At 53.4% G+C, this 26,615-nt stretch overlaps 1 protein-coding gene and 2 long non-coding RNA genes across 4 annotated transcripts; all 3 read left to right on the top strand.

The window, feature by feature from the left end:
- Positions 1-782: 782 nt before the first annotated feature.
- Positions 783-2,096, top strand: LOC143695998 (uncharacterized). The gene is made up of 2 exons (XR_013185469.1): positions 783-1,291; positions 1,647-2,096. It is a non-coding gene; the product is annotated as an uncharacterized LOC143695998 (long non-coding RNA).
- Positions 2,097-4,435: 2,339 nt separating this feature from the next.
- Positions 4,436-7,992, top strand: PGLYRP2 (peptidoglycan recognition protein 2). The gene is made up of 5 exons (XM_077191110.1): positions 4,436-4,487; positions 4,918-5,775; positions 6,317-6,527; positions 6,951-7,272; positions 7,885-7,992. Exons 1-5 carry the CDS (start codon positions 4,436-4,438, stop codon positions 7,990-7,992), a joined length of 1,551 nt encoding a protein of 516 aa, XP_077047225.1.
- A 3-nt stretch (positions 7,993-7,995) lies between these two features.
- Positions 7,996-26,615, top strand: LOC143695992 (uncharacterized). Of its 2 annotated transcripts, XR_013185463.1 has the most exons (4): positions 7,996-8,134; positions 9,037-9,447; positions 10,341-12,120; positions 25,524-26,615. It is a non-coding gene; the product is annotated as an uncharacterized LOC143695992 (long non-coding RNA). The 2 variants fall into 2 exon arrangements; XR_013185462.1 differs by lacking the exon at positions 25,524-26,615 and having other exon boundaries at positions 10,341-12,136.

Below are 26,615 nucleotides of genomic sequence, written 5' to 3'. Positions count from 1 at the left end.
TCCTGGAAGGGACTTGGGAGTTGCTCAGGGCTTTGGGAAACCAGGGCCAAGCAGCTTTGGCTGCACTGAGAGACCCTGGTGGAGGTTCTGGGGCAGCTGCTCAAGGACCCACTGCCCTGGACCTATGCCCACGTCCCCCTGTCCAGGTTCCTAATGTTCCCTGTCCCGGATGCCCCTCTCCTTGCTGTCACTCCCGTGCCCCCCACCCCCTTCCCGTGTCCCGTCCTGCTCCCATCTCAGTCCGGCTCCCATTCCCGGTCTCATTCCCTGTTCCTGTCCCATATTCTCTGTCTGGTTGCCGTTCCCATATTCTCAGTCTCGTATACCCTAACTTTCCTGTTCCCGTTCTCACATTCCTGTTGGCATACTTCTATTTCTATATTCCCTCTTCCGTTTCCACATTCCCATTCCCGGTCCCGTTCCCATATTCAAGTTCCCGCATTTCCAGTCGCGTTCCCTTATTCCGGTCCTCAATCCCGGTCCTTTCTTCCTACTCCTCATCCCATATTCTCAGTCCGGTTGCCGTTTCCGTATTCCTACTCCCCTTCCCATATTCCGTTCCCGTTCCCACTTCCGTATTTCCAGTCCTATTCCCGGTCCCTGTCCTGTATTCCCGGTCCCATTCCCGGTCTCTGTCCCGTATTCCCGATCCCGGTCCCCTCGCACCGGACGCCGCCGCCATCGCTCCAGCCCGCCTCACCCCTCACGTGACCGGAGAAACCCCGCACTGCTCCCACCCACCAATCACAGCACGCGATCCCTCTGATATTTCCATAGCTCCGCCCCCGCCGGCTGTAGCCGCGTCCGGGCGCTGTTTGCTCCCAGTTCCTTCCCAGTAAGGGCGGGGCTGGCAGGGAGAGCGCTCCCTGTTCCTGCCCGGTGCTCTCACCATCGTTCCTAGTGCTCCCAGTATCGCTCCCAGTGCCGGGTGGGGCGGGGCCGTTTTGGAGATACCCCCAGGGCAGAGCGCGGCTGCTTTTGGGTGTCGGCACCTGCCCGGGCCGGGCTGAGAGTGGAGGAGGAGCGGTAGAAAGAGGAAAAAGAGGAGGAAGAGAAGGAGGAGGAGGAAGAGGAAGACGAGCAGCAGCAGCAGAAAACCGCGATGTTCCCCGGCCCGCCCGCTGAGGCTTCCCCGGCTCCGGCAGCATCGTTTCCCCCCCAGAACCCGCAGGGGACTGGAGAGGGGGAGTTCGCCCCAAATCCATCGGAGGGTCTCCAGGAGGGTTTTTTTGCGGGGCAGGGAATGTTTGGATCTTGCAGGTGTGAAATACAAAGCTGTGTTTCATGTCAGGTACATACAGGCAATGTGTGTATTTGTGATTGTGATATGTGTGGAAACTGACCATGGGACAGTTATAAAGACGAATTCTAATAACTGAGAAAAGTAAAGCATGGAAGAAGGCCTTTGAACTTATCTTTTGTTCGCAATTAACCTTAGTTGATTTAGGAGCATTTGAATTAAAGTGTTAAGGATGTTGCTCTTTGCTTGTAGTTAAGCCTTAAAGAGTTTTGCAATAATAACCTTAAAGAGTTTTGCAATAATAACCTTTCGAAGTATAATTTTAGAATATTGCTTATATCCTTAAAACTATAGCTTTGGAATATATATAAAGGAAACATGCTTATCTCATGCCTTAACGAAACAGAGAAAAGCAGCTCAAGAAAGGAAGATGAACATCACCTCAAGGATTTATAGTTTCGACCAAGGGAAGCTGGACATCACTGTTATGAGATTTATAGTCTTTGCAATTAAAAGGTGGACCCACATCTGGGGAGCTGGACTCCACCAGATGGGATTCATCTTTCTTCTTTTGGAAACCGGACCATCACCATCTGGGAATACTCCTTTTGGGATACATCCTGAGAAAAACTAAATCACAATAGTGTATAGAATTGTGACGTAAAAATTTGGAAGAGAAACTGCTGATGAGTAAAAATTGGAATAGAAACTGCTGAGAAAGCTTATGAGTACCCCTATTAATACCTGTAAGCCTCAGCTATCAGTGTGCAGTTGAAGGGAAAACTTCCCACACTGTACCCAGCGCTGTATTGCTCTTACTTTACCATATTAGTTAATAAATTGATTGCTGCTTGAATATTAGCCTAGTCAAGCTTCTTATTTATAACACAGGAGCCCAAAGCTGAGCCGCAAATGCCACTTTGGAGGGATCTAGAGTGATCCCAGGTAGCGATTGCGCAGTACCTTTGGGGACAGGGGCGATATCGGTGTTAGGGATTCCCCGGAGACAGCCAGGGTAGAACACGGGAGCCCCGGAGTGGGGAGAGCACAGAGGGGCGATCCTGGAGCCAGGGGACGCCCGGTAGATGGAAAGGTTGGGGGAGGCTGGAGATGAGCCAAGTCTGGGCCCCCGAGGCTGAAAGGGGTGGTCACTTGTCGAACTGGACTTGTGTAGCAGGACCATCAAACCATCAATGAGCTCACCCCTTGTTTTTCCCCCGCAAACCAGGATTTCCCATTCCCAAACCTTGACCTGATAGAAGGGAAGACGACCACGAGGAAGAGGAAGATGTCCCAGGACACCCAGGCAGTTGAGGAGGAAGTCAGTGCCCCTTTCCCCCTCCCTCCTGCTCCATCTCCCAGCCCAGTACTGCCCCCGGCTGCAGGACAACCCCGGTGCTGCCTGGGATGGAGGGGGGGGAATCTCCTTTCCCTTCCCTCTGGCAGGGAGGCAAATCCCATCCTCTCCTTGTCCTTCCTCCCCCAGACAGAGGATGGAGCTGAGGATGGAGACCAGGTAGGACAAATCCCCGCAGCAGAACCTTGTGGCAGAGGCCATTTTGAGCAGCTCCATGTTGCAGGAATCCAAAAGGGAGGAAAAGCCTCAGAGATTCTTTATGAGGAGGGGCTGTAAACCCAGCCCTGGGATCTGTGAAGAGGAAAAACCCACCCTGGGCCAGAAATGCAGCTGGAGATAGGCCAGACCTCAGAGCTGGGTGTCCGTGAGCAGCTTCAGGCCAGAGCTCAGAGCTGGGTGTCCATGAGCAGCCCCACAAGCGATCAGAATGTGGGAAGAGCTTCAACCAGAGCTCAACTCTGATCTACCACTGGAGAATCCACACTGGGGAAAGATCCTACAAGTGTGGAGAGGGTGGGAAGAACTTCAGGATGAGCTGGTGATCCATGGTCCTGGTGATCCATATTGGGAAGACCCCTGGCTGGGGGGCTCTACATCCTCCTGTCTCCCTGTGGGCACCTGGACACATCCACAGACCAACATCAGAAATCCATTGTGGAGAGCAGATTTGTCAACTTCTGTCCCCAGAAAAATCTCACCTTTTGCATCTTCTGGTGGCATCAAGCAACACTGGATGGCCTCAGAGATCTTCTCGAACATAAATCCATTGTTTTAATTCTCTCTGGCCCACAGGCATCTTCCACAGCAAAATGGGGATATATTGGGGCAAAACTCACAATTTTGGAGACAGTGGGATGGAAATCCCATCTAAAAAGGTTCTTCCACCCATGTAAGCACATGGATGCTCAACTGGCACAGACACATAAATCCTTTTGGTTTAGCCTTGATTTTTTTTCATTTTTGTTCATCCCTTTGAAACCCCTGGAACTGGGGTAAAAATAAAGATGTTTAACAAAGCCATGGGTGGGGAACAATGACGTGGGGGGACATGGCCATGCATGGGGACATGGGGGACATGGACATGGATGTGGACATCCCCCTCATGGATGAGGACATGAGGGGACACAGACATGGATGGGGACATGGAGGGACATGGACATGGGTGGGGTCACGCACTGAGACAGTGTCAGTGCCACCACAGTGCCACCAGCATCTTCATCTCGGCCATGGCAAAGCACTGCCTGATGCAGTTCCTGCCACTATGTTCCCACTGTCACCACTACGGTGTCCCAGCTGAATTTCACCACCCACTAGGGGGGGACAGGGAACTTGTTCAGCTGGTGACAAGTGGCCCAGAAGCAGGTGACAGCCACCAGGGTGTCCCAGAGCCACTGCACTCAGGGGACCCCAACTGCCCCTGGGAACAGGCTGGGGACAGGACAAGGGTCAGTGTCACATGGAGGGGTCACATGGCTTGGTGACAGCGTCCCCTGATATATCCTGGTGGCTTCATGCGCTGACATGTCATGGTGGCAGTGTTCCCACAGGTGTGGCGACATTGTCCCTGATGTGTGTCCTGGTGGCATTGTGCCCCCTCCTCCCCATGTGTCCCCGTCCCCTCCCCTCGTGTGTCCCTGTCCCTTTCCATGTCTCCCTGTCCCTTTCCCTGTGTTCCCTCCTCCCCATGTCTCCCTGTCCCCTTCCCTGTGTCCCTGTCCCTCCCCCATGTGTCCCTGTGGGGTCAAAGTCCCCAAGGCCCCGGGGCCATGTCCTGCAGGGTGTCCCCTGGTTCCACAGGGTGTCCTTGTGTCCCTCAAGGAGTCACCGTGTCCTGCAGGATGTTCCTGTGGCTGCTGCTGGCACTGAGCATCTGCGCCCACCCTGGCACAGGTAAGAACACGCCACGACATCCCACAACAGCCTAGGACACCTTTTTTCCTCTGATTTTGGGTCGTTCTCCTCTCTTTTGGGTCTGTTCCCCCTTATTTTGGATCCTTTCCCTGGATCCTTTCTCCCTGTTTTGGCTCCTTTCCCCCTTATTTTGGGTTCTTTCCCCCTCTTTTAGGTCCTTCCCCCTCTTTTGGGTCCTTTTGCCCTATTTTGGGTCCTTTCCCCTTATTATGGGTCCTTTCCCCCGAGTTTGGGTCTTTTCCCCTTATTTGGGGTCATTTCCCCCCTTTTTTGGGTCCTTTCCCCCCATTTTGGGTGCCCTCCCCTTGCTTGTGGCACATTTTTGGGTGCCTCTCCCTCTTCCAACCCCCTCCCCACCCCCTTAACCCCCCTCACCCCCCACCCCCTGTCCCCCCAGGCGTGTCCCCAGCTGTGTCCCCAACTGTCCCCCCACGCCACATGGACTCGGTGCTCGACATCCTGGATGCCCTCGAGTCCCCAGCCCGGGGCGGCTCCCCCGGCGCCGCCGCGGCCTTGGTGAGGCGGCTGGGAGTCTGCAGCACCCCGGGGTGCCGGGCGGTGCTGGGCGGGCCCCTCGGGACCCCCGAACGCCCCCCGGCTCTCACCCCGGGCCAATGGCAGCTCCTGACCGAGCTCCTCCACCACGACCCGGCGACACCGGAGCTGGGGGCGGTGCTGGCGCCCGACGGCTCCACGGTGGCCCTCGGTCCCCTCCTGGCCGGCATCGAGGCGGGGCTGAGATCCGGCGGGTTTGGGCGACCCCTCCCCACCCTCGACCCGCCCGCCGACCCCCTCTGGGCTGTCACCATCACCGAGGCTTTGGGGACATCCTTCCTGCTGGCGCAGGGGAGTGACCACAACGCCACCGCGTTGGGACCCGGCGGCTGCTGGGACGACGTGGAGAACCCCCAAAATTACACCTTGAGGGGTCCCCCGTCCCCTGTCCCCGACCCTGTGGCCATCGGGGCCATGGATGGGGCAGTCCTGGGGGCGCGGCTGGCCCGGGGACCCCTCCCGGTGGCCGAACTGCTTCGGGGCTACTACGGGACCGGGAATGGCTCGGAAGTGGGGAGACCCCCCAGCAGTTACCGGCGCCGGAATTTTGGGGCACTGGCGGGACAGGGACGACTGGAGAAGGAGGTGGCAGCGGTTTTGGAGCTGCTGAGGACGCTGTCGCCCACCTCGGAGCTCCTGAGAGACGTGGGGACACAGGAGGTGGCAGCCGTGGCTCATAGGGCAGCGCGGGAGTTCAGCGAGCGCTACGTGGGTACGGGTGGGGTGGCATCTCATAAATGGGGTTGATACCTCCCAAACTGGGGTTGTCACCTCCCAGACAGGGGTTGTCACCCCCTAAACAGGGATTGCCACTGCACAAATGGGCATTGTGATCTCCCAAATACTGATTGTCACTGCTTAAATGGGTATTGTCCTCCCCAAACAGAGTTGTCACCCCCTAAACAGTAGTTGTCATCTCCCAGACAGGGATTGTTACCCCCTAAACGGGAGCGTCACCCCTCAAACAGGGACTGTCACCACCTAAATGGGCGTTGTCACCTCCCAGACAAAGATTATCACCCCCTGTGTCTCCACACAGCCTCTGCTGTGATTCCAAGCCCCTTGTACCCAAATGGCCTCTTGTCCCCAAATGACCTTGTCCCCATGTGGACATCACCATGTCCCCAAGGGCCCGTCAAGCCCCTTGTCCTAATGCAGACTCTACTGTGTCCCCATCAAGCCCCATGTCCCCCCCATGTCCCCTCTGCCATGTCCCTAGGATCTCAGGGAACACTCTGCTGTTGTCCCCGCAGAGTGCCCGGCCATCATGCCGCGCTGCCTGTGGGGTGCCCGTCCCTACCGGGGCACCCCGGCCCCGCTGCAGCCCCCGCTGGGCTCGGTGTTCCTGCACCACACCCTGGAGCCATCCCGGCCCTGCCAGACCTTCGGCGCCTGCGCCCGCGCCATGAGGGAAATGCAGCGCTTCCACCAGGACACCCGCGGCTGGGACGACATCGGCTACAGGTCACTGTCACCTCCCTGGGGTGATGGCACCTGCCACAGTCCCTGTCACCTCCCGTGGGCCCTGTCATTGTACCCCTGTGGGCACTGTCACCTCCACTGGTTCCTCCCACCCTCCATGGGGCCGATCCTTGTCTCCCCATGATCCCTGTCTACCCCATGGTAACTGTAATCCCCTGTGGTCTCCATCACTGTCCCATTGCAGTCCATGTCATTGTCACCTCACAGACCCCACCACTGTTCTCTCACAGTCCCCATCACTGTTGACCCACAGTCCCCGTTCCCATTTCCCCTTCTGTCCCCATAGGCCCCCACAGCCCACATCATTGTCCCCACATTGTCCCCATCACTGTCTCTCCACTAGCCCCATCCCTGTCCCTTTGCAGTCCCCATCCCTGTCCCCTCACTGCCATCATGTCCTCACAGCTTTGTGGTGGGCTCGGATGGGTACCTGTACGAGGGCCGGGGGTGGCACTGGGTGGGTGCCCACACCAAGGGCTACAACACCCAAGGCTTCGGCGTTGGCATCGTTGGGGACTTCACGGCCACCCTGCCGGACCCCGACACGCTGGCCCTCATGCGGGACGAGCTCCTGCCCTGCGCCGTCCGCTTCGGCCACATCCGGCCGGACTTCATCCTGCGCGGCCACCGCCAGCTCGGCCACACCGACTGCCCCGGCAACGCCCTCTTCGAGGAGATCCAGAGCTGGCCTGGCTTCCAGGGGACACCAGTGGCACGGGGACTCAGGGTGGGTGGCCTGGTGGGGTTGGTGGGCAGGGGTTTAGGGTCATCTTGTGACTGACCATGGGTCTTTGTCCACCCTGCAGTGAGGAGCAGCCCCGGCCAGGGAGCCTGGGCTGGATGGAGGCAGGAGAGGTTGGACAGCAGTCCAGATGGAAACCAGCCCAGTCTGGACAGACATTAGTCCAGCAGATGTTGGTTTGATGGATCCCAGCTGGACATTGGTCCAGATGAACACCAGACCCATGGATCCCAGCTGGACTCTGATCTGCAGCCCCCCAGCCTGGACAGCCCCTAGCTGAGATGACCACCAGCCCAGCCACAACCTGGCCCATCCCACTGGCCCACCAGCCCATCCCAGTAGCCCCAACCTCAAAACCTCCCAAAATAAATCCAATTCCAGGACATCAGCTCTGGGTGGTCCCTGCAGAGCAAGGGGAAACTGAGGCACGGGCTGGGGGTGACTTTGGGATGATGGGAGGAGACTTCGGGAGCCACCCTGGAGACCCCAAACCTCCCCCCCAAACGAGCACCCAGTCTCCAAACTGGCACCTGTGGCATCCCAGCCCCTCCCAGTTGTCATTTCGGGGGGACTCTAGGAGCCACTGTGACCCTGCAGTCTCTTCGAGAGGTCACCCGCGGTGTCCCCCGGGTGTCACCGGGGCGTCCCCAGCGGGAGCAGCAGCATCACCTCCCGAGGGAGCGGCGGAAAAGGAGGAGGAGGTGACAGGGTGACTGTAATTCCTGCCTGGTCACATGGGGAAGCTGCGACAGGACCGGGGACCGGGGGACCGAGCGCGGGAGCAGCAGCGGACGTACCACGGGGACGGGGCGGGAGGGACATGGGGACAGTCCCCAGAGTCCCCAGGGTACCCTCGGGGGATGCTGCGGCCGGGACAGCGTGGGGAATACGGGGTCGCGCGGCATCCTCGGGGGGATGCGGGGGCTGGAAGTGGCGTGAAGGGACCCCAAAAATGCTGTCACCCCCCTTGTAGGATGTGGGCCACTCCCCGCTTTGGGGCGCTGGTGACAAATTGGCGGGTGGTGATGATCAAAAGCGCGGGTGCCACCTCGGGGATGTCACGGAGGGGGTCCTGCGGTGCCACCGGGTCCCCCGCGCTGAGCGGGTGACAAAGGGGGGATCGGGGGTCCCCAGGGTGCGGGGGGGGGGGGGGGGGGGGGGGGGGGCGGGGCGCAGGGGAAGCGCGGCCGGGGCGGGACGGAAACGTCTCCAGTCCCGCCTGCGCCCGAGCCATGGGGATTGCGGGGCACCCATCACTCTGTCCCCGGCAGGGGTGGGGGCTGCGAGGCGCTGCCGTGGGGACCCACCTGGGTGGGCACCCCCTGGGTGGGCAGAAGAACCCAAAAATTTGGGTCCCCTGGATGGGCAGGGGTATCCCAGGGAGGGGGGACCCCAAAAACTGGGGACCCCTGAAGGTGGGGATGCCACGTTGGGGTTGCCCATCCCACGACGCCCAAGTTCAGCCCCTGGACTCCCCTGAGTGACTCTCCCCCTCCCAACCCCACCCACGCCTGCCCAGGGACCCCCAAAATGCCTCCCTCCATCCCACTAACCCCAAATCCAGCCCATGAATCCCCAAAATGATTCCCCCCATCTCGCCACCCACAATTCCAGCTCACAAAATTACTTCCCCCGTCCCACCACTCCTAAATTTACCTACCCCCTGGGGCCCCCCAAAGTGACTCCCCCCATGCCAGCGCCCCCACATCTACCCCGTGGAACCCTCAAACTCTACTCTCCCCCCAACAGATGGAGGTGAAAGCCCTCCCGGCCACCCCCGAGCCCCCCGCCCTACTGAAGAACTACAAGTGCCGCGCCGCGCCTGTCCCCGGCGGTCAACAGGCGGCGATCCCGAAAGGGGCGGGAGGTCCCCGGGGAGCTGCCACTGGGAGCGGATGCAGGGCTGGAAATGCTCCTACAGCCACCCCGGCACTGACGGCAACAGGGCTGGCGACAGTGGTGTCCCCAAGGCCAGCGCGTGTGGGTCCCTGTTCCAAAAGGCGTTTTTCGCCCCCTCCAAGGCGCCCAAGGGTACAGGGACCCGAGGGGGACAGGAGGGGACGAGGCCACCCCTGCAGCAGTACCTGCATTCCGAGGACAGGAGGAGGCGACACGGTGACAGCGGAGCCAGGGCAGCGCTGGGGGCACAGGATGGGGCAGGTGAGGAAGGTACAGGGGTGGGAGAGTGGTGGTGAGGGGTGGGGGGAATTTTGAGGCGATGGGTGGGGTGTGATGAATTTTGGGGTGATTATGATGGGTGGAGGGTGATGGGGATGGTTTGGGTGTCATGGTTTGGGGGGGGGTGATGACTTTTGGGGTGATGATGATGATGGGCGGGGGGTGATGAATTTTGGGGTGTGGGGTGGGAGGTGTTGGCCTGGCACAGCCCCCTGGGATGCTCAGTCTCCCCTATCCCCAGGGTCTCTTCCCACCCCATGTGTCCCTGTCCCAATGTTGCCCATGCCAGGGCTGGCACTGACAGTGGCACCGGGCCAGGCCCTGTGGCACCAGCACTGGGATCCAGCCAAACCGGCTCGTTACCAGTGAGGCCACCCACAGGGCAGGCACAGAGCCACCCCAGCCTGGCCCCACACATGGCCTGTCATTGTCACACTGCCACACCCACTGGCATTGCCACCCCATGGCCACCTGTCCCCTGGTGGCATCTCCACGAGCATCTCGGGACCTGCGGTGGCACCTCCAAGGCCACACATCCCTTGGTGTCACCATACCCACGGTGGCATCTCCATGGCAATGCGTGCCCTGGTGTCACAACATCCATGGTGGCGCTTCCATGTCCACCTGTGCCCCATCCTGGCACTCCTGGTGGCATGACCAGGTCACCTGTCCCCCATCACTGTCACATCCCCCATGAGTGACAGGGGCATGGGGGGCACCCACAGCCTGTTCTGTCCCCTCCTATGGCCAGGGCAAGCCATGGCCCCTGTCAAGCTGCTCTGTAAATGGCCCCCCTTACAGGCAGCCAGTCAAGAAGGGCATGGAATTTTTACAGTGACATTTAAATGCAGTTTCTTTCTTTCTTTAATCCAAAGAAATTAAGGAATATTGTAGGTGCTGTACTTCGGAGGGGTGGAATGTCTGTGTTCACCAGGCTGGAACAGCTTTATTCTAGAGTGAAAGCTGAATGCTGGATGCTGAAGTAATTTCAGAGCAACACAGAACATGCTGAGTTGAAAGGAACTCATCAGGATCATTCAGTCCAACTCCTGCCCTGCACAGAACACCACAACAATTCCACCGTGGGCCTGAGAGCATCGTCCAAATGTTTCCTGTCCCATAACAGACTTGGGGCTGGTACCACTTCCTTGGGGACCCTGCCCCAGTGCTCAACCCCCCTCTAGGCGAAAAACTTTCTCCTGATATCCAACCTGTCCTCCCCTGACTCAGCTCCAGCCATTTCATTGAGTCCTGTCCCTGCTCATGAGAGTGAAGAGCTTGGTGCTGGCCCCTGCACTGCCCCTCGGGAAGATGTTGAAGAGCTCACTGAGGTCTCACCTGAGTCTCCTCTTCTCCAGATGAACAAACCAAGTGTCCTCAGCTGTTCCTCACAGAGCCCCTTGAGACCCTTCCCCATCCTTGTGACCTCCTCTGGACACTTTGCAATGGCTTTATGTCTTTTTTATATTGTGTTCTCGCTCAAGGTGAGGCCACCCCAGTGCAGAGCAGAGCGTGACAATCGCCTCCCCAGCCCAGAGGCCAGGATGCTGGGCTGCTGCCCCCCAGGACACAGTGACACTTTGGACTGCCAAGGCACTGTTGACTCATGTTCAGCTTGCCCTTGGCCAGGACCCCCAGGTCCCTCCCTGCAGCTGCCCTGCAGCCCCTCCTTCCCCTGTCCATACGCCAAGCCAGGGCTGCCCATCCCAGGGGCAGAATCTGACCCCTCCCTTGTTAAATTCCACACCATTGGTGATTGCCCATCTCTATTTGGGAGACCTCTCTGCAGAGCCTCTCTGCCCTCCGGGCAGGTGACAGTTCCTCCCAGTTTGGTGTCATCGGTAAATTTACTGATTATCCCTTCAAGTCCTGTGTTCACATTGTTAATAAAGACATTGGAGAGCCAGGACTGCCAATGAAGCCCTGCAGAACCCTCTGGTGACCACTGCCAGCGTGGTGTCACCCCAGTCACTGCCAGCCTCAGTGCCTGACCTGTGAGCCAGTTGCTCACCCATTCCACAATGTGTTCATCCAGCTATGTGATGGGCACTTTGTCTGGAAGCATTCTGGGTGGCATTCTGGGAGGCACAAAAGCTTTGCTGAAATCCAGAAAGATTCCATCTGCTGGCTTTCCTGGATCAACCAAGTGGGTTCCCCTGTGTCCTAGGGTGACGTTATGATGCTTGTATCCCCATTCATGTGTTCTGTTAATGTTGGATATCATGTTCTGTACCTTTAAGACCGGCTCTGAAGAGGGAAAGTTTTGTTTTGGTTTTCTTATCAGCCTGGCGGGACACAGAGACTGCAGCTTTGGCTTTTGCTGTTTTGGCTTTTTGCTTTTGCTCTCTCGCTCTTGCTTGCTTCGCTTCTGCTTGCTTTTGCTCTTTAGCTAGTTTAGCTAAACTGTCCAATTTCTTCCTGGACGGTTTCTCCTTTCCTTTTTCTGATCATTTCGAACCTGCTCCGGACTGGGACCTGAGAAACACCAAGATCCTGCACCTTCTGGCCTGCAGCAGCAGCCCCAGCGCCGGAGGGACTGAGAACAAAGTGACCACCCCCAGAGAGACTTTCTGAATTTGTCATCTTTTTCAGAGCGGTGTCATTGGGTACTGTTCATTCTGTGTGCTGGGGGTGCTGTTCCTGTTAAATAAACAGGTTCGTTCCACTCCTCTCCGAGAAATCCTTCCCGAACCGGTTGGGGGGAGGGGCTGTGGGGGTTTGCTTACTGGAGGGGCCCTAATTTGGAAATTCTCCTCCAAATTTGCCCTAAACCTTGACAAAATTTTGGCGCCCAACGCTGGGCTCGAGAGAGTGAGTGGAAAAACCCTGTTTTGAGGGTATTTTGGTTGCCATTACTCTCTGTTTGTTTGAAGCAGTTAATAGCCATGCTTTTTGAATTCATGATGAGTGTTGGGGTGAAGGCTTGCATGTGCTTCTGGTCCCTAGGGTTTTTCGAGATTTTAATACCTCTGTGGTCCCTAGGTTTATTTTCCTATCCTGAAATAGTTCTAGTATTGTCCCTCATACGTAGTTTTTACAGCAGAGGGCCAGTGACCAGAATAGCTATCCTGCTGGGCTTGATGGCAATGATGTGCAAGAAGTTTATAAACATGTTGGGGTCTGCTCCAGGTATGAATGGTTCTTGGCAATGGTTATTCGTCCAGTTTGTTAGAGGAGGAGCAGCAGGGAATGAGGCTTTTCAGCCTTTGCTTTCCTTCTTCTCCTATGAATCGGTTGCATCAGTAGTGAAGGATGTTCAGTTTCCCCTGAATATTAAAGAAACCATCTTTCTTGTATTCAATCTGGTAACCTTCTTCTATACAGTCTGCTGCTTCTCCAGAATGAGGGCTGAGATTTCTAGACGGGCTGATGAGACCCCTGACTCAGGAGTAGACCCAGGTGTGAAACATCCTGAGTGGTGTGGGAAATGGGAGGAAATGGGCCAAATCCTGAAGGAATTCTCCGACCCTATAGTCTGGGATTTTCCCCATAAACAAACTCAGAACCCAGCTGAGGTGGGGAAATATCTGAAAGAGAAATACCAGGATGAGCCTAAGGAGAGAAAGGTCATTGCAGTGAGCTGGGCCCTGGCATATGCTTATCACACTCTGTTGGAGACTGTAGGACAGCAGACGGAGGCAGGGGGGCAGGGAGATAAATCAGCTATCCCAGTCACTCAGGCTGCAGCCAACACCACAGGCTCAAAGCCAGCAGCCAAACCAGATAGTGAGCCTAAGCCAGCAGCTAAACCAATGGCTGTTGCTACCAGTACTAGAAGTGGGAAATGCACGGACAAGACCAATCGACCAGTGGATGATGATGATGATGATGCAGCAGAAGAAACCTCAATGCCTCCTGACATAAAATCAGGAGTCAAAGCAGCAGGTGCAAGACCAGATGCAAATGTTGAGTCCTTTTCCCTGAAGGACCTTTGTGGCTTACGGAAGGATTACACCTGACGACCTGATGAATCTATAATTAGTTGGTTAGTCCGTCTCTGGGATGCTGCAGGCGAGGCTACAATTCTGGATGGCACAGAAGCGAGGCATTTGGGATCCCTATCACATGATCCTGTCATCGACCAAGGAATGATGAGGGGGGCAAACCCTCAGAGCCTCTGGGCACGGGTCTTGGAAAGTGTTGCACAAAGATACCTGTGTGCAGATGATCTTTATATGCAACAGACACAGTGGAAGACCATAGAGCAAGGGATCCAACGCCTGAGAGAGATGGTAGTGGCAGAGATTATCTTCTCAGATGATGTGACAACTAGGAACCCAGACTTGGTGCCATGCACGTCTGTGATGTGGCGGAAACTTGTGCGACTTGGGCCACACGAATATGCTTCTGCCCTAGCCATAATGAAGCGGGATGAGAGGGACAAGACTGTGCTGGATATGGCAAGGAAGCTCCGAGCATATGCAGATGCTGTGCATGGCCCAACACATGCCAGAATTGCAGCGGTAGAAACACATCTGCAGAACTTAGAGCATAAGCTAGAGGAGAATCATAAGAAGCTCAGAGAAGAGATTAAAGAAGACCTTCTCCAAATCTCGGCAGTACAGATCAGAGGTTCTGGTATCCAAGGCAGACGTTCCCCAGATGGCCAGAGAAGGTACACCCCACGAACAGAGCTGTGGTTCTACCTGCGTGACTGTGGAGAAAACATGAGGAGGTGGGATGGAAAATCTACTGCTGTTCTGGCACGACGGGTGCGTGAATTGAAGGAAGCCACCAGGAAGAAAGCAGCTCCAGTTGCCCATAGCCGAACCACCAGGTATGATGCTGAGGATGCCACGTCTGATCCCCTTGAAGGAACATCCAAGACATATGCCCAGGGAAAGAAGGATAACCAGGCTTAGAGGGGCCCTGCCTCTAGCCAGGTAGAGGCCAGGGAAAATCGTGTTTTCTGGTCTGTGTGGATTCGTTGGCCTGGCACATCGGAACCACAAGAGTATAAAGCTTTGGTTGATACTGGCGCGCAATGTACATTAATTCCGTCGAGACATGTGGGGACAGAGTCTGTTTCTATTGCTGGTGTGACAGGGGGATCCCAGGATTTCACTTTGGTGGAAGCGGATGTGAGCCTCACTGGGAATGAGTGGAAGAAACATCCTATTGTTGTTGTAGTGCGTTCTTATATTTTGTAATACTTTGAAGTAGTTGGTTTTGTATCCCCATGTTTTTCCCAAATGGCTTATCCCAGACTGTACCCCCCCCTCTCCTTTTCCCTCTACTTGTGTTATCCCTTTCCTGGGATAAGATCTCCAAAACCCCCACCCTGGCTCTCTGCCAGTCACCTCGACATCCCAGCCCCCTACCTAGAAGTTTCGGTCCAAGTTGTCGAGTGATTAGCCAGGGGCCAAGGGTCAACCCCCCAAGTCCTGCCCCATACGCTGTTTTGTATGTCTATCCCCCCAGCACCCATCCCCCAGAGATACCTATTGGTCAGTAGGATTTTATCTATGTTAGTTTCCTCCCCCCTTTAAATGTAAGCTCCGAACATCCCCCAGTGCTCTCGGCAGGAGGACCCCCTGAGGTATAGGAGCTCCCTCGGGACTCCTTAATAAAACCTTGGAATACCCCCTGCTGGGAGTCGGCCCCTTTCCTCTTCCACCGACGTCTCGGTCGTCTCTGCTGCAACGAAGGCAACCAGCCTGAGTGCCCTCAGCACCCTCGGGGCACAGAGAGTGTCTCCCTGCAGTCGGCCGTGGTGGGGCTACCCCCCCCACTCTCTGCCGACCCGGGTAAGGCCCAGGGACTTGAGAGGCTTGCAGAGAGACTGGGACAGCTTGGCGCCCAGCCGTGGGGCTCTGGGACCATTCCAGGAGCCCACGGAAAGGGGCTCGGACATACTTTCAGTCTGTTCAATAAGCCTTCGGCCGGCAAGCTACCTCAGGAAAGAAAAAACTCCGTTTTAGTGAGTTGCTCTCCTGTGGATGAAGCTGGGAGCTTCTTATGTACCCCAAGAAGTCAGCTTCAGGTGGAAATCAACATCCCAGGCTTTTTCGTTCCCCTCTCCTGCAGTTGGATTGGTAAGTTTTACCCTTCTCTTGTTTCTCCCCTCTTTGGGAGGGGGTGTTTCCCTGCCCTTTGTTCTCAGCCCCGCCGCGGAGGGCTGAAGTTTTTTTTCCTTTCTCTCTATTGTGGGCAGACTGCCAGCTGTAGGCTTTTTTCTCCTCCCCCCCCCACCTGGGTTGCTGAAATTTGAGATACAAATTTAAAATCAGAGCCAAAATGGGTGCTAGGCTTTCTGTATCTCACAAGGGTGTCTATTATCATCTCTTAAACATTCTTAAGAGTGAGAAAATCCGATTTTCAAAGACAGATGTTAAACAGTTCGTCAGATGGCTTTTCCTTCACTTCCCCAACGTGTCCACTGAAAATCTCAGTGATTTGGCTTTTTGGGACAAAATTGGTAGTGAATTATTGAAGGCAGGGAAATCAGGAGACATATCTCCGTCAAAATTTGCTTTTTTAGCCCTGCAGATAAGAAATGTTGTAAAATTTAATTTAAAGATGCAAGAACAGCCATCCGGCAACAGTTTCAATATCTCTGTTTCACAAAAACCCGATCTACCCCCCTCCGAGTTCGGTTCTCCCTCCCCCATCCACCTTTCCCCACCCCCAGCCCCGGTACAAACCCCTGCCTCCCCCCCGAGGCTCTCTGTCTCCAACCCGGACACTTCTGCCCTGAATTCCCGAAATCTTACCCTCCCCCCTGCTTCCACAAGTTATAATACCGTGTCTCACAACCTTAGTGCCCGCCTTGGTACCCCTGAGACGCGTCCGGTAATCCCCTCTGTCCATAATGGCGGACACCACGTGGCAATGTCGGTTTCCTCGCCTTCCCATAATCCCTTTCGCTCTCCCAACAACCCATTCTGCTCGGAGCACCCCGCCCCCGAAACCCGCCCTCCCTGTGCCCTTCCCCCGTCCCCTCCCCCGGCCCCTCCCACCCTTCCCCCGTCTCCTCCTCCGGCCCCTCCGGCCCCTCCTCCGGCTCCTCCCGCCCTGGCCCCGGCCGCCCCTCCTGCTCTGGCCCCGGCCGCCCCCGCCCCCTCAGAGCTCTGCCCGCCCGCCGCGGGCTCCCTCCGCCCCCCCCACGGCCCGCCCTCCGGCGCTCAGAGCAGTGTAACAAGAGACGCTGTTGCTGGGAGACCGAACCCGGAAACAGCACCGTCCTTTTCTGCTGCCCCTGTCTCATATATTCCAGATGTCACCGGGGCATTCCAGCCAAATTATAGCCCCCTTTCTGTTGATTCTGTTAAAGAACTAGCCAAAGCCCAAAAAGATTTTGGGAGATCAAGTGAATATTTTAGAGGGCTCCTTAAAGCTACATTATTCGCTCACATTCTAACCCCTGCTGATATAAAACACCTTTTTTCCTGCCTGTTATCGTCTTCTGAATATCTCTTGTGGGATGTTGCATGGCAAAAAGGATTGAGAGCAATTTTACCAGCTCTGTGGGCTGATGAAGCTACTGCTCGTGATGTTTATGGTAATATGTTATCTCTCGATCATCTCTGTGGACAGGGGGGTTGGGAAGACGCCGTGATCCAGGCAGAAAGCATTCCCACAAGGGCTTTCAGAGAATGTGCTAGAGCAGCTGAGAAAGCTTTCTTTGGGCTCCGTCCTAGTATTCCAATTGAAAATTATTTGAAAATAACACAATCTCCATCTGAGTCCTTTTTGAGTTTTGTGGAAAGGTTGAGAAAAGCTGTTGAATTGCAAGTTCAGAATGAAGGAGCCAGGATGGAAATCCTCACCGAGATTGCTAAAGAAAATGCCAATGAGAAGTGCAAAGCTGCTATCCTCAGCCTGCCTCTTGACCCAACGCCTACGCTGCAGGCCATGCTTGAAGTGTGTGAGAAGAAAGTAACCATTACCCTCGCTGACCACGACGAGAGACCAAAACCACAGAGGAGGATTGCTGCAGTGGAAACCCCTGAGCCATCATTTACCAGCCAGCTCCAGCATGTCACGATGCCACAAGAGAGAATCTCCAGCTCCAATAGACCTTGCCATCTTTGTGGGAAGTTGGGGCATTGGATGCCGGACTGCCCTCTGAAAAAGCAGTTTTTAGATTTTAAATACAATATGATTAAAAACCAGAATTCCCCAAAGGACCACCTCTCAAAAAACTGAGTAAAGAGCGCTCCTTTCCCCAGCGCTATGACAAAAATAGGGTGGGCTCAATTCAAGTACGGGGGAGGGAAAAGAAATCTAGTGTAAAAGATGTATCGGTGCCAAGCGAGGCACTGGCTTTGAACAAAACAGAACATTCATTTCATTGGAATAATCCCAGGCCAATCTTAACCACTGACTCTTCCCATAATCCTTACAGGCTGGCGTTGACCGAACCTCTCCATCTCAGAGACACTAACTGGCATTTCATATCTGTTAACCCTGAACAACCAGGTACTTGGACACAGCTTTGCCAGAAGCGTCACAGTAAGTATGTCGTCCTTGGGGACACAAAACACACACCCCAAGAAATTATTATTCCTCCGGGTCTCATATCATCAGACCCGAAACAATTTGTCATATGGCTTCACTGTACTCATCCACCCGTGTACTTGCCCAAAGGCCAAATCATAGCCCAAGCCATCCCAGTGCCTGAGCCTCCATGGGACCAGGAGCAAGCAGACACCCTCAGAGGTAAACTCCGTCCCAATGTCTGCTGGACTCAGGTATTGGGAAGAGAAAAACCCAAGCTATCATGTGGGTTACACCGTGGTGGTGAGTACAAGTCCATACAAGGACTTTTAGATACTGGAGCAGATGTCATGATTATTCCATCTAAAGAGTGGCCATCACACTGGGAATTGCAAAACGTAGCAGGACACGTGCAAGGTGTAGGGGGAATTCAATTGGCAAGACAGTCAAAAAACGTTGTTCAAATTGAGGGACCCAATGGCAAAATAGCTTCCATTCGCCCGTTTGTTTTAGACTACACAGAGCCCCTCTGGGGCAGAGATTTAATGGTTCAATGGGGAACCACAATTGACATCCCAGAAAACCCGCAGGTTTTTCGGGGAGCGGTCGCTGAGGTGCGCCATGCCCAAAAATTGATTTGGAAAACTGATACTCCAATAAGGGTAGTTCAGTGGCCGCTCAACAAAACCAAATTAAAGGCGCTTGAAGAACTTGTACAAGAGCAGTTAGAAAAAGGTCACATTGTGGAGACCACGTCGCCGTGGAATTCGCCTGTCTTTGTCATTAAAAAACCAAACAAAGACAAGTGGAGACTACTCCATGACCTCCGTCAAATCAACAACGTTATTGAGGACATGGGCTCCCTACAACCAGGGATGCCCTCCCCAAGCATGCTTCCACAAAATTGGTCTTTAGCTGTAATTGACATCAAAGATTGTTTTTTTCACATTCCCCTACATCCTGACGATGCTCCGCGTTTTGCCTTCTCGGTTCCCACCATTAACCTGGAGGCCCCAATGAAGAGATACCATTGGACGACCCTCCCTCAGGGACTAAAAGTCAGTCCTGTGATTTGCCAGAGGTATGTTTCTTCCTTGTTGTCTCCAGTCCGTGAAGCTGCAGGAGATTCCATCATCCTGCTCTACATGGATGACATCCTGGTGTGTGCCCCAAGTGATGACATGCTTACTCACACACTTGACCTGACAATCAATGCATTGGTTGCTGCAGGGTTCGAGCTCCAAGAAGAAAAGATTCAAAAGATGCCACCTTGGAAGTACCTGGGCCTTGAAATTGGAAAGCGGACCATTGTGCCGCAAAAATTGACTATCAAACATGATATCAAAACCTTAGCGGATCTCCATCAACTCTGTGGATCCTTAAATTGGGTGAGACCTTGGCTAGGCATTTCCACCGAAGACCTAGCCCCCCTTTTCAATTTGTTAAAAGGGGGAGATGACCTTAGTGCTCCTAGGACCCTCACCCAGGAAGCGAAAACCGCACTGGAGAAAGTTCAGGAAATCATGTCTACTAGGCAGGCCCACAGGTGCCAGCAGGGTCTCCCCTTCAAATTTATCATCTTAGGCAAATTGCCACACCTCCATGGTATGATTTTTCAGTGGGAAACTGTCCAGGCAAAGAAAAAGGACCAGGTCAAGAAAGATCCCCTCTTAATTATAGAATGGGTCTTTCTCAGTCACAACAGGTCAAAAAGGATGACAATGCCACAAGAGCTGATGGCAGAATTGATCCGGAAAGCAAGGATACGGATCAGAGAATTGGCAGGGTGTGACTTTGACTGCATTTACATTTCCTTAAACCTGAAATCAGGCCATTTGTCTCAAGCAATGCTAGAGCAATTTTATCAAGAGAATGAAGCCTTGCAATTAGCCCTAGATAGCTACACAGGCCAAATTTCAATTCACAGACCGGCCCACAAAATTTTCAACTCAGATGTTCAGTTTTCATTATCACTGACAAGTATTCAGAGCAGGACACCTCTAAAAGCACTGACAGTTTTTACTGATGCATCTGGTGCGTCTCACAAGTCAGTGGTAACTTGGAAAGATCCCCAAACTCAACAGTGGGAAGCAGATATTGCCAAGGTGGAAGGATCACCCCAAATTGCTGAGTTGGCTGCTGTAGTCAGAGCTTTTGAGAAGTTTCCTGAGCCTTTAAATGTAGTCACTGATTCAGCTTATGTTGCAGGTGTAGTGTCTAGGGCAGAGAATGCTGTGTTGCAAGAAGTTTCCAACATTCCTTTATATGAATTACTTTCTAAGTTAGTAAGAATTATTTCTGGCCGAGAACACCCATTTTATGTGATGCATGTTAGGTCACACACAGACCTGCCGGGGTTCATTGCAGAAGGTAACCGGAAAGCTGATGCCCTTGCGGCTACAGCCAAGATGGCCCCGCTCCCAGAGGTATTCCAACAAGCAAAGATCAGTCATCAATTTTTTCATCAGAATGCACCTGCCTTGGTCCGACAATTCCATCTGAAGCACAAACAAGCCCAAGCCATCGTAGCCACATGCCCTTCTTGTCAAAATCAGTCACTACCTACCTTAAGTGCAGGTGCAAACCCTAGGGGCTTGCAGAGCTGCGAAGTGTGGCAGACAGATGTAACCCACATCCCATCATTTGGCAGATTTAAATATGTCCACGTCTCCGTGGATACCTTTTCTGGTGCCATCTATGCTTCTGCCCACACAGGGGAGAAAGCCAGTGAGGTAAAGAAGCATTTCATGCAAGCCTTTTCCACATTAGGAATCCCTAAGGTCATCAAAACAGACAATGGCCCAGCGTACAAGTCCAAAGACCTTCAGAGCTTCCTGCAGCAATGGGGAATAGAACACAAAACAGGCATCCCCTATTCCCCGACAGGCCAAGCTGTGGTGGAGAGAGCCCATCAGAACCTAAAAAAGGTTCTCCACCGACAACGTGAAGTGATGAAAACAGAGACCCCTCAAATCCAGCTGTCCAAAGCGCTGTTCACACTGAACTTTTTGAACTGTACCTTTGAAAACCTTAACCCACCTATTGTAAGACATTTTAACGAGAACAGTCAGCACAAATTAAAAGTCCGTCCGCCAGTCCTCATAAAGGACCCTGAAACCTGGAAAATAGAGGGGCCCCATGAGCTCGTAGTCTGGGGTAGGGGGTATGCGTGCGTATCCACTCCCTCGGGCTTGAGATGGATCCCCTCCAGGTGGGTGAGACCATACATTCCTAAGGTGTCAAAGGACAAAGCTGCAACACAGGTAGCCAGTGCCTGCTGGAGGAGGAAGCGCCGTCAGACTCTTTAAAGTTAAATTGTTGTTACCTGGACCTCATCCCTAACATTTTTTATTTTCAGTTTTAGTGTTTTCCTTTGATCTGAACTCAGCCCTGGTGTCATCAGAATGAGCCCCATCCTTCCGTTGCTTCTGTTGACAGCCGTCCATCCAGGTCAGATGTGGATCGTTCCACAACCCCAAGCAAATGTGTGGACCACCCTCGCCAGAGTCCTCAACCAAGACCACATTTGCCTGTCAGCCTCTTCTGTGTCTGACCCGATGTCCACTTGCCTTGTGGGGATCCCATCTAAATATGATGAATTTCCGCCAACATTAGCTGCTCCCCTTCCCCCAGTATATAATCCGTTATCCCCTTGGTCAAAATTAATTGATAGACAAGCAGTAGCAGAAAAAGAACCCCAAGAATTTGAACTCCTTGGTTCTGCCAAGGCATTCTATTGTGTTCAGTTTACGTTTACACCAAAAGATCAAGTAGATTTGTACCATGAAGTCAAACAGTTTAAGGTGAACTACACAGCAAAAATTTGGTGTAAGAAAATTTCCCAAGTAGGAATACCTTCTACCCCTGATAATAAGCCCCGTGCCCTTCCTAAGGGGTTTTTCCTCATTTGCGGGGACAGGGCATGGGCAGGCATCCCCTCTCGTCTAATCGGAGGTCCATGCACCATTGGAAAGCTGAGCCTGTTTACACCCAACAAAACCCAAATCATGGATTGGCGAACCAAAACCAACACCCGCAATTCGGCCCGCAAAAAGAGAGATTTAAAGAATCTGGACCCAAATTGCGATTCTGAAATTGTACATTGGTCCAAACCAAAAGGAGTTGCGATCACCGTGTTTTTGCCATGGGTATCTGCAGCCAAAGCTCTAGGCGAATTATCACATCTAGAGTGTTGGGTTGCTAAACAGGCCAATATTACATCAGCTGCACTTTCAGACCTCCTGGCAGACGATGAAACAACAAGGCAAGCCACCCTACAAAATCGGGCTGCAATTGATTTTCTCCTCTTGCTACATAACCATCGTTGTGAGGAGTTTGAAGGTCTCTGTTGCCTGAATCTGTCATCCAAAGCTGAAAATGTCCACAAAATCATCGGAAAGATGCAACAAATGGTCCAAGACATCAAGCAAGAAACAGCAGACTGGATGGATGGACTCTTTCAGGGATGGGGACTCTCGGGCTGGGTCAAATCCATTTTGAAATCTGTATTTTTAGTTTTGCTTGTTCTTCTTGTTATTTTGATCAGTTTTGGGATCATCAAGAGCATTGTGACCAAACTGATCTCGAAAGCTATTTCCCCTTTAGAGGTCAATCAGGTGACTGTCCCCACCTCTTCTGAGGAAGGGACAGAAACCTCTGCAGAATTTACAAAACAGCCTTGGTTTGCTGATGCTTGATAGCACTCCGAGCTGAAATTTAATGTTTAGGTGCCTCTTCCTTTTTTATTTAAACGAAAAGAGGGAGATGTTGTAGTGCGTTCTTATATTTTGTAATACTTTGAAGTAGTTGGTTTTGTATCCCCATGTTTTTCCCAAATGGCTTATCCCAGACTGTACCCCCCCCTCTCCTTTTCCCTCTACTTGTGTTATCCCTTTCCTGGGATAAGATCTCCAAAACCCCCACCCTGGCTCTCTGCCAGTCACCTCGACATCCCAGCCCCCTACCTAGAAGTTTCGGTCCAAGTTGTCGAGTGATTAGCCAGGGGCCAAGGGTCAACCCCCCAAGTCCTGCCCCATACGCTGTTTTGTATGTCTATCCCCCCAGCACCCATCCCCCAGAGATACCTATTGGTCAGTAGGATTTTATCTATGTTAGTTTCCTCCCCCCTTTAAATGTAAGCTCCGAACATCCCCCAGTGCTCTCGGCAGGAGGACCCCCTGAGGTATAGGAGCTCCCTCGGGACTCCTTAATAAAACCTTGGAATACCCCCTGCTGGGAGTCGGCTCTTTCTCTTCCACCCTTCCACCGATGTCTCGGTCGTCTCTGCTGCAACGAAGGCAACCAGCCTGAGTGCCCTCAGCACCCTCGGGGCACAGAGAGTGTCTCCCTGCAGTCGGCCGTGGTGGGGCTACCCCCCCCACTCTCTGCCGACCCGGGTAAGGCCCAGGGACTTGAGAGGCTTGCAGAGAGACTGGGACACTATTGTGACTGGCCCAGAGGCCCCATGCATTTTGGGCATAGACTACCTTTGAAGTGGGTATTTCAAAGACCCAAAAGGACTCAAGTGGGCATTTGGGATAGCTGCTGTAGAGACAGAGGGCATCCAGCAATTGAACACCTTGCCTGGGCTGTCTGAGAATCCATCTGCAGTAGGATGTCTGATGGGAGAAGAGCAACGAGTGCCAATTGCCACCTCCATAGTGCATCGACGACAGTATAGAACCACTCGAGATGCTGTGATCCCCATCCATAAGATGATCCGTGAGCTGGAGAGCCAAGGGGTGGTCAGCAAGACCCACTCACCCTTCAACAGCCCCATTTGGCCTGTGCGAAAATCTGAAGGAGAATGGAGATTGACTGTGGACTACCGTGCATTGAATGAGGTGACTCCACCACTGAGTGCTGCTGTGCCAGACATATTAGAGCTCCAGTACGAGCTTGAGTCCAAGGCAGCGAGGTGGTATGCCACTATAGACATTGCCAATGAATTTTTCTCCATTCCTCTGGCAGCAGAATGCAGGCCTCAGTTTGCTTTCACGTGGAAGGGAGTGCAGTATACCTGGAACCGACTGCCCCAGGGATGGAAGCACAGTCCTACCATCTGCCATGGACTGATCCAGACTGCACTAGAAAGGGGTGAGGCTCCAGAACATCTGCAATATATTGATGACATCATTGTGTGGGGGAACACAGCTGCGGAAGTGTTTGAGAAAGGAAAGGAAATCATCCAAATCCTCCTGGGAGCTGGTTTTGCCATTAAAAAGAGCAAAGTAAAGGGACCAGCTCATGAGATTCAGTTCCTGGGAGTGAAGTGGCAAGATGGACGGCGTCAGATTCCTACAGACGTCATCAACAAAATCACAGCAATGTCTCCACCCACCAATAAGAAAGAGACACAAGCTTTCCTAGGTGCCATAGGCTTTTGGAGGATGCACATTCCTGAGTATAGTCAGATCGTGAGCCCTCTTTACCTGGTCACCCGCAAGAAGAACACTTTCCACTGGGGCCCTGAGCAGCAACAGGCCTTTGTCCAGATCAAGCAGGAGATTGCTCATGCAGTAGCTCTTGGCCCAGTTAGAACGGGACCAGATGTGAAGAACATGCTCTATTCTGCAGCCGGGAACCATGGCTTGTCCTGGAGCCTTTGGCAGAAGGTGCCTGGGGAGACTCGGGGTCGACCACTGGGATTTTGGAGTCGAGGCTCCAGAGGCTCTGAGGCTAACTACACTCCCACAGAGAAGGAAATCTTGGCTGCCTATGAAAGAGTCCAAGCTGCCTCAGAGGTGATTGGTACAGAGGCGCAACTCCTCCTGGCACCCCGACTACCAGTTCTGGGGTGGATGTTCAAAGGCAAGGTTCCTTCCACTCACCATGCCACCAGTGCCACATGGAGCAAGTGGATTGCTCTTATCACTCAGCGCGCCCATATAGGTAAACTGAATCGCCCTGGGATTTTGGAGGTAATTACAAATTGGCCCGAAGGTGAGAATTTTGGTGTCACAGATGAAGAACAAGAACCAGTGACACGGGCTGAAGAGGCTCCTCCATATAACCAACTGCCCCCAGAGGAAACACGCTATGCTCTTTTCACTGACGGTTCCTGTCGCATCTTAGGGATGAACCAGAAGTGGAAAGCAGCCGTATGGAGCCCCACACGACAGGTCACAGAGGCCACTGAAGGAGAAGGTGGATCAAGTCAACTTGCTGAACTCAAAGCCGTTCAACTGGCCCTGGACATTGCAGAAAGAGAGAAATGGCCAAAGCTCTACCTCTACACTGATTCATGGATGGTAGCCAATGCTCTGTGGGGATGGCTGGAGAGGTGGAAAAAGGCTAACTGGCAGCGTAGAGGAAAACCAATTTGGGCTGCTGATGAGTGGAAAGATATTGCTACCAGGGTAGGGAGGCTACCTGTGAAAGTCCGCCATGTAGATGCCCATGTCCCCAAGAGTAGAGCCAATGAGGAGCACCAAAACAATGAGCAGGTAGACCAGGCAGCAAAGATAGGGGTGTCAAAGATAGACCTAGATTGGGAACACAAGGGAGAGTTATTCCTAGCTCGATGGGCCCATGATGCCTCAGGCCATCAGGGCAGAGATGCCACCTATAAGTGGGCACAAGACTGAGGGGTGGATTTAACCATGGACAGTATTTCACAGGTTATCCATGACTGTGAGACGTGTGCTGCCCTCAAGCAGGCCAAGCGAGTGAAGCCCCTGTGGTACGGTGGGCGGTGGTCCAAGTACAAGTATGGGGAGGCCTGGCAGATTGACTCCATCACACTGCCCCAGACACGCCAGGGCAAGCGCTACCTGCTGACCATGGTGGAAGCCACGACTGGATGGCTGGAAACCTACCCTGTGTCTCATGCTACTGCCCGGAACACCATCCTGGGCCTAGAAAACCAAATCCTGTGGAGACATGGTACCCCTGAGAGGACTGAGTCAGACAATGGGACTCATTTCAAGAACAGCCTTATCAGCACCCGGGCTAGCGAACATGGCATTGAGTTGGTGTACCATATCCCCTACCATGCACCAGCTGCAGGCAAAGTGGAGAGGTACAATGGACTACTAAAAACCCAGCTAAAAGCTTTGGGTGGGGGATCATTCAAAAATTGGGAGCAGCATTTAGCAAAGGCCACCTGGTTAGTTAACACCCAAGGTTCCACCAACCGAGCAGGTCCTGCCCAGTCTGAGTCCCTGAATGTAATAGATGGAGATAAAGTCCCAGTGGTACCTGTCAGAGGTTTGTTAGGGAAGACAGTGTGGATCAGTTCTGCCTTGAGTACAGACAAACCCATTCGTGGGGCTGTCTTTGCTCAGGGACCAGGTTGCACATGGTGGATAATGCAAAGAGATGGAACAACACGATGTGTACCACAGGGAGATCTGATTGTGGGGTGAGAAGGATATGCAATATCACTGTTTGTCGGATGTTACTGCCATTGTCTGTACATTAAACCATACAGACATGAGATAGAAGGAAATGTGTAAGTGTTGAAGGTCTGGGCAAGTGGGAGATGGAGAAGGAGATGTGCAAGTGTCGAAGGTCTGAGCAAGTGATAGATGGAGCTTTGAGTGAGTAAGGTGAGAGGGGTGAAATCCTGCAGGTCTGTAGTATGGGGCCTGGATTCAGTGGTCCAGTGTGGGGATGTGATGAGGGCATGATGGGTATTGCTTGTAAATTTTGGGGGAGCAGATGGAAATTTTGTGTGAATAAATGCATGATGTGTGGTAGTATGTTGATGA

The sequence above is a fragment of the Agelaius phoeniceus genome, chromosome 27, assembly GCF_051311805.1.
Source record: "Agelaius phoeniceus isolate bAgePho1 chromosome 27, bAgePho1.hap1, whole genome shotgun sequence".
NCBI classification, from domain to species: domain Eukaryota; kingdom Metazoa; phylum Chordata; class Aves; order Passeriformes; family Icteridae; genus Agelaius; species Agelaius phoeniceus.
This window is presented reverse-complemented; position numbering and strand designations above follow the sequence as displayed.

Bases quoted from the DNA above. Each gene is read 5' to 3' on its own strand.
- PGLYRP2 (XM_077191110.1), top strand. From the start codon at position 4,436: ATGTTCCTGTGGCTGCTGCTGGCACTGAGCATCTGCGCCCACCCTGGC. The intron at 5,776-6,316 runs GTACGGGTGGGG...TTGTCCCCGCAG, and splicing joins GTTCAGCGAGCGCTACGTGG to AGTGCCCGGCCATCATGCCG. The intron at 6,528-6,950 runs GTCACTGTCACC...ATGTCCTCACAG, and splicing joins TGGGACGACATCGGCTACAG to CTTTGTGGTGGGCTCGGATG.